Source organism: Conger conger, chromosome 4 (genome assembly GCF_963514075.1).
Source record: "Conger conger chromosome 4, fConCon1.1, whole genome shotgun sequence".
Lineage (NCBI taxonomy): Eukaryota > Metazoa > Chordata > Actinopteri > Anguilliformes > Congridae > Conger > Conger conger.
The window spans coordinates 67,866,053-67,878,600 of NC_083763.1; the positions used below are offsets into that span (position 1 = coordinate 67,866,053).

General features: G+C 43.6%; 1 protein-coding gene across 1 annotated transcript; it reads right to left on the reverse strand.

Annotated features, from left to right (window-relative positions):
- Window positions 1-124: 124 nt before the first annotated feature.
- Window positions 125-12,519, reverse strand: LOC133126682 (deleted in malignant brain tumors 1 protein-like). Its single transcript, XM_061239020.1, has 7 exons — window positions 12,508-12,519; window positions 10,778-10,907; window positions 6,487-6,792; window positions 4,538-4,858; window positions 2,780-3,085; window positions 1,059-1,379; window positions 125-159 (listed from the first exon to the last, which is right to left on the reverse strand). The coding sequence occupies exons 1-7, from the start codon at window positions 12,517-12,519 to the stop codon at window positions 125-127; spliced, it is 1,431 nt and encodes a 476-aa protein (XP_061095004.1).
- Window positions 12,520-12,548: the final 29 nt, after the last annotated feature.

Consider the following 12,548-nt stretch of genomic DNA (forward strand, 5'->3'; position numbering starts at 1 on the left):
TTGATCACTTCCATTCACCAATCTGATCGCTATATGAAACACATTTTTAACTGTCATGAAAAGATTGATATTCTTGGGAAATTATTTAAAATACTTTCTTTAGCAACTGGATGGTTCATTCGGTTTAGGCGCTTAAGGCTGTGGATCTGGGTTTTGGTCCTGACCGGACAATGTAGTATCCATTCAGAGTAATTTACCCGTACCGTTTGATGAATTTGCATTTCAATGACTCCCTCGCCCTGACAGTAGAAAATCCTGTGGTTTCTAATTTTTTCTGAAGCAAAGGTTTCTTTGTCTATATTTTTTCATTCTCAGAGAAAGGGGGAGACAATGCGACCAATGACAACATGCCTCATAACTAAAGAACTAAAGATCTTGATCGAGTGTCTGAATTCAGAAATCAAAATTTGCAGGGATTTTAGGGCAGGGTTTCCCGACTGGTGTGCCATCAGGTGAGGTCTGGTATGCCATGTGAAAAATCTATTTTTTTAAATTTAACAGTTCAAATGATTTTTGTTAACCCTTGTGTAGTCTTAACATTCTGTCTACTCCTCATTTCCAAAGGGTCTAAAAGTACCCGTCTTCACTGAACCCCTAAAATAAAGCAGCTTAATTGATTTTCTGTTTTGTCATCAAATTTCAAGTTGAAAAATTATAATTTAGGGGGTTTTCTCTGCTGTTAAACATTGTGATGGGTCATGTTTGTCCCTTAAGACAACACAAGGGTTAATAACAACAAATCCCAGTGTTTCCCATGAATTCACTAAATTGTACAATGAAAGCTATTGCACCATCCCTTTCTAAACTTGTGCAGCAGATGAGAGCAAGCTTTCAATACTGGCTGTAGCCAAATATTTTACAAGATGCATGATAATTCATACTGCCACTGGCCAAAGATACCACTCAACATCGATTAAAAAAAAACATGCTTACTGTTCATGAATATGAACAGCAGCAGCATAAACCTTTCAATTGCAGTTAAGCTTAACACTCAGTTTGTTCAATTGGTCATCTTTTTATGAGACAATTTAAGACATATTAAAGAGGAGATCTCCTACCTGAGCAAATCACACCAACATCTTCATAGTGAGAACAGAAGTTAGACCCAAATCCAGGGTGCTGGCACTGAGTCAGGGAGGATTCGTTTCCAGAGCAGGTCACATTATTCAACCACATGAGCCCACTGCCCTGTCCAAAGTGGGCACTGCTGACAGCAGCCAGAGCTCTGCCACAGCCAGCCTGTCTACACACGACTTCAGCGTCATTCATGTTCCAGGAGTTATCACACACCGTTCCCCACTGGCCAACATGGTAGATCTCCACTCTGCCAGAGCACTCATTATCTCCATTTACCAGTCTGATTTGGGTCTGGAGATTTCCTACAACAAACAGGGAAGTCCTGTGATTTATTTTCAATGAGTGTAACACAAGCCATCAAATTTAAGCACCTGTTGCTTGCTTAAAAATGTTACCATACAGATATATAATTATAAGTATGCTAACATCAGCAAGTGAGCAGAAATTGTATTGTTATCTGGAGAATAATTATACCATTGTTTTGAATACATTGACCTGTGTTACGTTTTTGGGGACAGACATAACATCTCGAGTTAAGTTGCAACATTAGAGTATGTAGACTACAAGGATGAAAAGTATTGTGTTGATATTATTTACCGGAGGGATCACAGAAACTAGCTTGCTGGCTCAATTGTTTCAACCTGCTATGTTTATGCAGCCAGTATGACCGATGTACTACAACGGCAAGCCATGTAGCCTAATAACTATTGAGCTTCAATATGAAGCTAGATAAGTAAAATGTTATTTTAGTATCGATCTGCAGCATTTCACTTTGGATATTCATGAATTCTTCTGTTTTCAGGATGACATAAAGAATGAAGGCTTGATTGAAATCGTATCACGTCATCAGAATTTACCAGTCATATGTCCTGTCTCTTTTCAGTCATTTTGATGGATTTAAATCGGTTTGTCAGTTCAAAATCAGCCGTATTGTACTTTACATAACTGAATCCAAGTTTCCCATGTGAAATAAGTTTTAAATGTAAAAAAGGTAGCAATGTGTGAGTTATGCTACCAGTCAAAATAGCATTTGAGGTTGGCAGTGAGATAGCCAAGATAGCCTTGAATATATTATATCAATCAAATTGTCAACAAGATCATAGTTTATTCTATCAATAGGCTGACAGTTCATTCCAAGAAGGCTATACCTGAAAAATTAGTCAAGCTTATTTTACCATTTCCATCAGCTGGTCCACAGAAGACACGAGACAAAAGTTGGGATCGACAGCTACTGCCTGGACTTGACTACCATCAAGATATCATGAAAAAACTAATGTCATTTTGTTTTCATCTATTTTTATATGCATGCTACTTAATCCCTAAATTATTACATTAAAGGCATGATTGGGAAAAATTGATGTCTGGCATAGACGGATAAGTATGGACCAAGAAAGGAATGGCAAAACAGCACTTCTCATGAAGGTGGAGGATGCTATTGCACCATCCCTTCCTAATTGTGCAAACAAGATGAGCTTAAGCTTTCAATATTGACTATAGCCAAATATTTTACGGGATTGTGGATAATTAATACTGCTTCCCACCAAAGATACAGCTAACCTTTGATAATAAGACTGGCTTACAGTAAATAAATAGGAACATTAACATAAACATGTCAATTACAGTTCAGGTTAACACTGGGCATGTTCACTTGTGCATCTTTGTAACAGGCACTTTAAGGCAATTTAATGAGAAGATGTCCTACCTGAGCAATTCACACCAACATCTTCATGGTGACTACAGTTGTAAGACCCAAATCCAGGGTGCTGGCACTGTGTCAGGGAGGATTCGTTTCCAGAACAGCTCACATCACCCAACCAGATGGGCCCACTGCCCTGTCCAAAGTGGGCACTGCTGAGAGCATCCAGAGCTCTGCCACAGCCAGCCTGTCTGCACACCACCTCAGCGTTGTTCATGTTCCAGGAGTTATCACACACCGTTCCCCACTGGCCAACATGGTAGATCTCCACTCTGCCAGAGCATTGATCACTTCCATTCACCAATCTGATCGCTATATGAAACACATTTTTAACTGTCATGAAAAGATAGATCTTCTTGGGAAATTATTTAAAATACTTTCTTAAGCTACAGGATGGTTCATTCGGTTTAGGCGCTTAAGGCTGTGGATCTGGTTTGTGGTCCTGACCAGACAATGTAGTGTCCATTCAGAGTAATTTACCCATACCGTTTTATGAATTTGCATGTCAATGACTCCCCGGCCCTGACAGTAGTAAATCCTGTGGTTTGACATTTTTTCTGAAGCAAAGGTTTCTTTGTCTATATTTATTCATTCTCAGAGAAAGGGGGAGACAATGCGACCAATGACAACATGAAATAAAAATTTTTTTTTAAAGTTTCCAAACTGTGATTTTAGTTGCCTAACTGTACACAGGTGAAACAGATAATTAAATAAGGTGTCACTTCTAGCAGTTTTCACTCTTATTTCACTTTGGTTATTCTTTCATTTATCTGGTTTTGCTATGGCATTTAGAGTAAATGCTGGTTTGGAAATGAATTATGTCATCATGACCGACTCTCCAGTCATGCTGATGTTTAACGGGTTTGCCTGGTCAAAATTAGCCTCGTGGACATTTATATGAATGAAAAGGCTGTCTGAAATGGCTTCCTATTCATACTATATTGGTCTTCAACCATCTTGATCTAGTGTCTGAATTCAGAACATGTAGACTCATAAGTAAAGAAATTCTTAACAAAACTAGTTAACTAGTTCATTTTAGTAGCCTAACTGTACACAGGTCAAACAGAGAATTAAATAAGATGTTACTTCAAGCAGTTTTCACCAGTATTTCACTTTGCCTATTTAATAATTTATCTCGGTTCGTGATGACATTTAGAATCAAGGCTGGATTGGAAATTAATAGTTTTTTCATGATCATGTTGATGTTAAATGGGTTTGCCTGGTCAAAACCTGATATGGCTTCCTATTTATATTCTATTGGCCTAAAGCCATCTTGATCTGGTGTCTGAATTCAGAAATTTAAATTTGAGGACAGGGTTTCTCAACTTGTGTGCCATCAAGTGAGGTCTTGTGTGCCATGTGAAAAATCCCTTTTGAAAAAATTCAAACGTTCAAATATTTTTTTAAATAACAAACAAATCCCTGGGTTCTCTATTTATTAACTAAACGGTGGCAGCCTGCCAGTTTAATTTGTCCCGCTACAGTGTCAGAACATACTCCATGATCAAAAATGCTCTGTCCCTTACTATACGTGTGCATGGATGAGAGCAAGCCTTCGCTACTGACTGAAGCAAAAGATTTTACTGGATAGTGGACAATTAACACTGCCTCCTGCCAAAGATACCACTAAACTTTGATAAAAATGGCTGATAGGTAATACAATAAACAGAAACATTAACACAATCATGTCAGTTGCAGTTAGGGTTAACACTGTTCATCTTTGTAACAGTAAATTTAAGGCATATTAAAGAGAAGATTTCCTACCTGAGCAAATCACACCAACATCGAATTCGTGAAAACAGCGGTTAGACCGAAACCCAGGGCGCTGGCACTGTGTCAGGGAGGATTCGTTTCCAGAACAGCCCACATTATCCAACCAGATGGGCCCGCTGCCTTCTCCAAAGTGGACACGGCTGAGAGCAGCCAGAGCTCTGCCACAGCCAGCCTGTCTACACGCCACCTCAGCGTTCTTCAGGTTCCAGGAGAAATCACACACCGTTCCCCACTGGGCAGCATGGTAGATCTCCACTCTGCCAGAGCACTCATTATCTCCATCTACCAGTCTGATCGGGGTCTGGGCACTGGCTACAACAAACAGGGAAGACCATTGAGTTCTGTGATTTATTGCCTATGAGTGTTGCACAAGCCATAAAATTAAAATTCCTGTAGCTAGCTTGATAATGTTAGTTACAGTAATAAAGTTTGCTTCCATCAGCAAGTGAGAAGCAATTGTGTTGTTATCTTGTACATAAAGAAACAATTGTTTCAAATACATTGACTTGTGTAACGTTTTTGGGGACAAACATAAAATCTCGAGTTAAATTGCAACATTAGAGTATCTAGCCTACAAGGATGGAAAGCGTTATGTTGATATTCTTTACCTTAGGGAACACGGCATCTTGCTTGCTGGCTCAATATTTTAAGCTTGCTACGTTCATGCAAATTGTTTGAGCAATATGTTATGGTGAGCCATGCAGCCTAATAACTAATGAGCTCGTAAACTAAGCTAGTTAACTAAATGGTTATTCTAGTAACTATTCATCTGTATTTAACTTTTTTGATTGATGAATTCTCCTGGTTTTGTGATGACATGAAGAATAAAAGCTGTATTTTGTCATCAGAATGTGACAGTCATATGGCCTGTCTATGTTCAGTCGTTATGATGGGTTTACATGTGTTTGTCAGCTCAAAATCTGCCTCATGGCAATTTACGTAACTGAAACCAAATTTCCCATGTGAAAGAAGTTTTCCATTTTAAAACGGTAGTAATGTGTGGGTTAGGCTATCAGCAAAATGCGCATGTCAGTCACAATTGCAGTTGCGGTAGGCAGTAAGATGATTCCAAGACAGCTTTGGATATATACAATCAATCAATGTATCTACAAGATCATAGTTTAATTCAGCATAGAAAAATTGGGCTTGCTTTTTACACCCTGGGCATTTCTGCCATGATTTCTCATTATATATTAGCTTTGTGTGTTTGGCAAGGCTGGTCCACAGAAGACCAAAGCCATCAGTCGGGACCTACAGTACAGCTGCTGCCTGGACTACCACTGCACTAGTAACGCTTTCATATGCATGTTACTTAATACCTAAATTATTACAATAAAGGCAAGATAGGCAGGATTGATGAGCCGGTGAAGTCTGGCAGGGGTGAAGAAGCAATGACCGAGAAAGGAATGGCAAAACAACATTTTTCATTTATGCAATGACATTCATGTCTGTCGACATTCAGTGGAATATTTCTGCAAGCCACACAGCATGAAAATCAAAGTGAATTGTTACTACTACCTCTGCATTACATTGCATGTTGTTTGGCTGATGCTTTGGCCTCTTGCCAAAGATACCACTCAACCAACCTGAAATATAAACCTGACTTCCAGAGTTAATAATTAATACCTGCCCTGGGTATGTCGAAGTGTCCCTGAGCAAGGCACCTAACCCCTGAATGCTCCTGACAAGCTGGTTGGTACCTCGCATTGCAACCAATCACCTTGGTGTGTGTGTATGAATGGGTGAATGAGAAGCATAAATTGTACAGTGCTTTGGATGAAGACGCTTTATAAATGCCTAACATTTACCACTTACATTTACATTTAAATAGGAACATTGACATAAACATGTCAATTGCAGTTCAGGTTAACACTGGGCAGGTTCACTTGTGCATCTTTGTAACAGGCACTTTAAGGCAATTTAATGAGAAGATTTCCTACCTGAGCAATTCACACCAACATCTTCATGGTGACTACAGTTGTAAGACCCAAATCCAGGGTGCTGGCACTGTGTCAGGGAGGATTCGTTTCCAGAACAGCTCACATCACCCAACCAGACGGGCCCACTGCCCTGTCCAAAGTGGGCACTGCTGAGAGCATCCAGAGCTCTGCCACAGCCAGCCTGTCTACACACCACCTCAGCGTCGTTCATGTTCCAGGAGTTATCACACACCGTTCCCAACTGGCCAACATGGTAGATCTCCACTCTGCCAGAGCATTGATCACTTCCATTCACCAATCTGATCGCTGTATGAAACACATTTTTAACTGTCATGCGAAGATTGATATTCTTGGGCAATTATAAAAAATACTTTCTTTAGCTACAGGATGGTTCATTCGGTTAAGGCACTTAAGCCTGTGGATCTGGTTTGTGGTCCTGACCGGACAATGTAGTGTCGATTCAGAGTAATTTACCCATACTAATTTGGCCCTGACAGTAGTAACTCCTGTGGTTTTCTGAAGCAAAGGTTTCTTTGTCTATATTCATTCATTCTCAGAGAAAGGGGGAGACAATGCGACCAATGACAACATGCCTCATAACTAAATACGTTTTTTTTTTTTTTTATAGTTTCCAAACTGTGATTTTAGTAGCCAAACTGTACGCAGGTGAAACAGACAATTAAATAAGGTGTCACTTCTAGCAGTTTTCACTCTTATTTCACTTTGGTTATTCATTCATTTATCTGGTTTTGCTATGGCATTTAGAGTAAATGCTGGTTTGGAAATGAATTATGTCATCATGACCGACTCCAGTCATGTTGATTTTTAACGGGTTTGCCTGGTCAAAATTAGCCTCATGTACATTTATATAAATGAAAAGGCTGTCTGAAATGGCTTCATATTTATACTTTATTGCCCTTCAACCATCTTGATCTAGTGTCTGAATTCAGAACATGTAGACTCATAAGTAAAGAAATTCTGAACAAAACTAGTTACCAAACTGTAATTTTAGTAGTCTAACTGTACACAGGTCAAACAGAGAATTAAATAAGATGTTCCTTCTAGCAGTTTTCACCAGTATTTCACTTTGTCTATTTCATTATTTATCTTGGTTTGTGATGGCATTTAGGCTAAAGGCTGGATTCGCCAGGGAATCGCCACCTTAAGGTGATGGAGGGGTTTGTGTGTCCCGGTGATCCTGGGAGCTATGTTGTCGGGGGCACTAGTGTTAGCCCCCAGTAGGGTCTCCCAAGGCAAATTGGTCCCGGGGGAGGGGCCAGACTAAGAGCGATTCAAAGACTCCATGATACGGCCACACGATAACCCAGTTACCTCGCCCGGAAAAGGGAAACCGGGGCCCCCTTCTGGAGCGAGACCTGGGAGGGGAGCTCGTTGGCTAGCATCTGGTGGCCGGGCCTTATCCCATGGGGCCCGGCTGAGCACAGCCTGAACTGGTCACGTGGGGTCGCCGCCCTGTGGGCTCACCACCTGCAGGGGTCGGCATCGCAGTCGGGTGCTTTGCCTAACGGGCAGGAGGCAAAGGCGGGGATCTCGGCGTGCTGATCCTCGGTGTCGCAGACTGGTTCTGGGGACGTGGAACATCACCTCTCTGGTGGGTATGGAACCGGAGCTAGTGTGGGAGGCGGAGCGGTACCAACTAGATATAGTTGTGCTCACCTCCACGCACTGTACTGGTTCCGGAACCAAACTCCTGGAGAGGGGCTGGACTCTGTTCTTTTCAGGAGTTGCTCAAGGTGAGAGGCGCTGGGCGGGTGTGGGGATACTCACAAGCCACCAGCTGAACGCCACTGTGTTGGGAGTTCCACTCGGGGAAGGAGAGGGTCGCCGCTCTTCGACTACGTGTCGCTGGGGGAAAAGCTCTGACTGTCATATGTGCTTATGCACCAAACGGCAGTTCAGAGTATCCGGCCTTCTTGGAGTCACTGGGCAGCATCCTGGAAAGGGTGCCATCCAGAGACTCCATAGTTCTACTGAGCGACTTCAACGCTCACGTGGGCAATGACAGAGAAACCTGGAAGGGGGTGATTGGGAGGAATTGGGGGCGGCAACCCAAGAACCCGCTGGTGGACACCAGTGGTGAGGGAGGCCGTCAAACTTAAGAAGGAGGCCTTTTGGGCTTGGCTGGCCCGGGGGTCCCCTGGAGCAGCAGACAGGAACCGTGTGGCCAGAAGGGCTGTGGCTTCAGCATTCACTGAAGCAAAAACCTGGGTATGGGAGGAGTTCGGGGAGGCTATGGAGAGGGACTTTCGGTTGCCCTCGAAGAAGTTCTGGCAGACCCAGAGAACTACTGACCCGGACTGGGGATATTGTCGGGCGATGGAAAGAGCACTTCGAGGAGCTCCTGAACCCGAATAACACGTCCTCTGTGGAAGAGGCAGAGCCCGAAGACTCGGAGGAATCTGCACCTATATCCCTGGTGGAAGTTGCTGAGGTAGTCAAAAAGCTCCTCAGTGGCAAGTCGCCAGGTGTGGATGAGATTCGCCCTGAGATGCTGAAGGCTCTGGACATTGTTGGGCTGTCTTGGCTGACACGCCTTTTCAGTGGAGGTTGGGGACAGTACCTGCAGAGTGGCAGACTAGGGTGGCGGTCCCCATTTTCAAGAAGATGGACCGGAGGGTGTGCTCCAGTAATCGGGGTATCACACTCCTCAGCCTTCCTGGGAAAGCTTAGTCTAGGGTGCTGGAAAGGAGGCTCCAACCGATGGTCGAACCTCGGATTCAGGAGGAGCACTGTGGCTTCCGTCCTGGTCGCGGAACAGTGGACCAGCTCTTTACTTTGGCAGGGTTGCTGGCGGGGTCATGGGAGTTTGCCCATCCAGTCCACATATGCTTTGTGGACTTGGAGAAGGCTTTCGACCGTGTCCCCCAGGGAACCCTGAGGGGTGTACTGCGGGAGTATGGGGTAGTGGGGCCGTTGTTACGAGCCATCTGGTCCCTGTATAACCAAAGTGAGAGCTGTGTCCGCATCCTCGGTACAAAGTCAAGCACGTTTCCAGTGGGTGTTGGACTCCGCCAAGGTTGCCCCTTGTAACTGGTCCTGTTTGTGGTATTCATGGACAGGATCTCAAGGCACAGCCGAGGTGAGGAGAGTGTCCGGTTTGGTGACCTCAGAATCGCATCTCTGCTTTTTGCGGATGAATTGGTTCTGCTGGCTTCATCGTATCGTGACCTTCAGCATGCACTGTAGCGGTTTGCAGCCGAGTGTGAAGCGGCTGGGCTGAGAGTCAGCACCTCCAAGTCCGAGGCCATGGTTCTCTGCCGGAAAACGGTGGATTGCTCCTTCCGGGTTGGGAACGAGTCTTTGCCCCAAGTGAAGGAGTTCAAGTATCTTGGGGTCTTGTTCACGAGTGAGGGTAGAAGGGAGCGTGAGATCGACTGGCGGATCAGTGCAGCATCAGCAGTAATGCGGGCGTTGCACCGGACCGTCGTGGTGAAGAGGGAGCTGAGCCGGAAGGCAAAGTTCTCGATTTACCGGTCGATCTACGTCCCAACCCTCACCTATGGTCACAAGCTTTGGGTAGTGACTGAAAGAACGAGATTATGTATACAAGTGGCCGAAATGAGCTTTGTCCGTAGGGTGGCTGGGCTTAGCCTTAGAGATAGAGTGAGGAGCTCGGACATTCAGAGGGAGCTCGAAGTAGAGCCGCTGCTCCTTCGCGTCGAAAGGAGCCAATTGAGGTGGTTCGGGCATCTGATGAGGATGCCTCCTGGGCGCCTTCCTTTGGAGGTTTTCTGGGCTCGTCCAACTGGGTGGAGACCCCGAGGTAGACACAGAACCCGCTGGAGACATTATATATCTCTCCTGGCCTGGGAACGCCTCAGGATCCCCCAGGGGAGAGGGACGCCTGGAATACCCGGCTTTGCCTACTGCCACCGCGGCCCGACTCCGGATACGCAGGTGACGATGGATGGATGGATGGAAAAATTCCCAGGGTTCTCTATTTATTAACTAAATGGTGGCAGCCTGCCAGTTTAATTTATCCCGCTACAGTGTCAGAACATAGTCCATGATCACAAATGCTATGTCCCTTAATATACGTGTGGATGGATGAGAGCGAGCCTTCGATACTGACTGAAGCCAAAGATTTTACTGGATAGTGGATAATTAACACTGCCTCCTGCCAAAGATACCACTAAACTTTGATAAAAATGGCTGATAGGTAATACAATAAACAGAAACATTAACACAATCATGTCAGTTGCAGTTAGGGTTAACACTGTTCATCTTTGTAACAGTCAATTTAATGCATATTAGAGAGAAGATCTCCTACCTGAGCAAATCACACCAACATCTATTTGGTGAGAACAGAGGTTAGACTGAAACCCAGGGAGCTGGCACTGTGTCAGGGAGGATTCGCTTGCAGAACAGCTCAAATTATCCAACCAGATGGGCCCGCTGCCCTGTCCAAAGTAAACACTGCTGACAGCAGCCAGAGCTCTGCCACAGCCAGCCTGTCTACACACCACCTCAGCGTTGTTCAGGTTCCAGGAGTAATCACACACTGTTCCCCACTGGCCAACATGGTAGATCTCCACTCTGCCAGAGCACTCATTATCTCCATCTACCAGTCTGATCGGGGTCTGGGCACTGGCTACAACAAACAGGGAAGACCAATGAGTTCTGTCATTTATTGCCTATGAGTGTTGCATAAGCCATACAATTAAAATTCCTGTAGTTTGCTTGATAATGTTAGTTACAGTAATAAAGTTTGCTACCATCAGCAAGTGAGAAGCAATTGTGTTGTTATCTTGTACATAATGACACAATTGTTTCAAATACATTGACTTGTGTAACATTTTTGGGGACAAACATAAAATCTCAAGTTAAATTGCAACATTAGAGTATCTAGCCTACAAGGATGGAAAGCATTGTGTTGATATTCTTTACCTTAGGGAACACGGCATCTTGCTTGCTGGCTCAATATTTTAAGCTTGCTATGTTCATGCAAATGGGGTTTGATGGGTTTACATGCGTTTGTCAGCTCAAAATCTGCAATTTACGCAACCAAATTTGCCATGTGAAAGAAGTTTTCCATTTTAAAAAGGTAGTAATGTGTGGGTTAGGCTACCAGCAAAATGTGCATGTCAGTCACAATCGCAGTTGAGGTTGGCAGTGAGATGATTCCAAGACAGCTTTGGATATATACAATCAATCAATGTATCTACAAGATCATAGTTTAATTCAGCATAGAAAAATTGGGCTTGCTTTTTACACCCTGGGCATTTCTGCCATGATTTCTCATTATATATTAGCTTTGTGTGTTTGGCAAGGTTGGTCCACAGAAGACTAAAGCCATCAGTCGGGACCTACAGTACAGCTGCTGCCTGGACTACCACTGCACTAGTAACGCTTTCCTATGCATGTTACTTAATACCTAAATTATTACAATAAAGGCAAGATAGGCAGGATTGATGAGCCGGTGTCTGGCATGGGTGAAGAAGCAATGACTGAGAAAGGAATGGCAAAACAACATTTTTCATTCATGGAATGACATTAATGTCTGTCGACATTCAGTGAAATATTTCTGCAAGCCACACAGCATGAAAATCAAAGTGAATTATTACTACTACCTCTACACTACATTGCATGTTATTTGGCTGATGCTTTGGCCTCTCGCCAAAGATACCACTCAACCTTGAATATAAACCTGACTTACAGAGTTAATATTAAATACCTGCCCCGGGTATGTCGAAGTGTCCCTGAGCAAGACACCTGACCCCTGAATACTCCTGACAAGCTGGTTGGTACCTCGCATTGCAGCCAATCACCTTGGTGTGTGTGTTTGAATGGGTGAATGAGAACAGTGCAGTACAGTGCTTTGGATGAAGGCAATTTATGAATGCCTAACATTTACCACTTACATTTACATTTAAATAGGAACATTGACATAAACATGTCAATTGCAGTTCAGTTTAAAATGGGCATGTTCACTTGTGCATCTTTGTAAGAGACACTTTAAGGCAATTTAAAGAGAAGATTTCCTACCTGAACAATTCACACCAGCATCTTCATGGTGACTACAGTTGTAAGACCCAAATCCA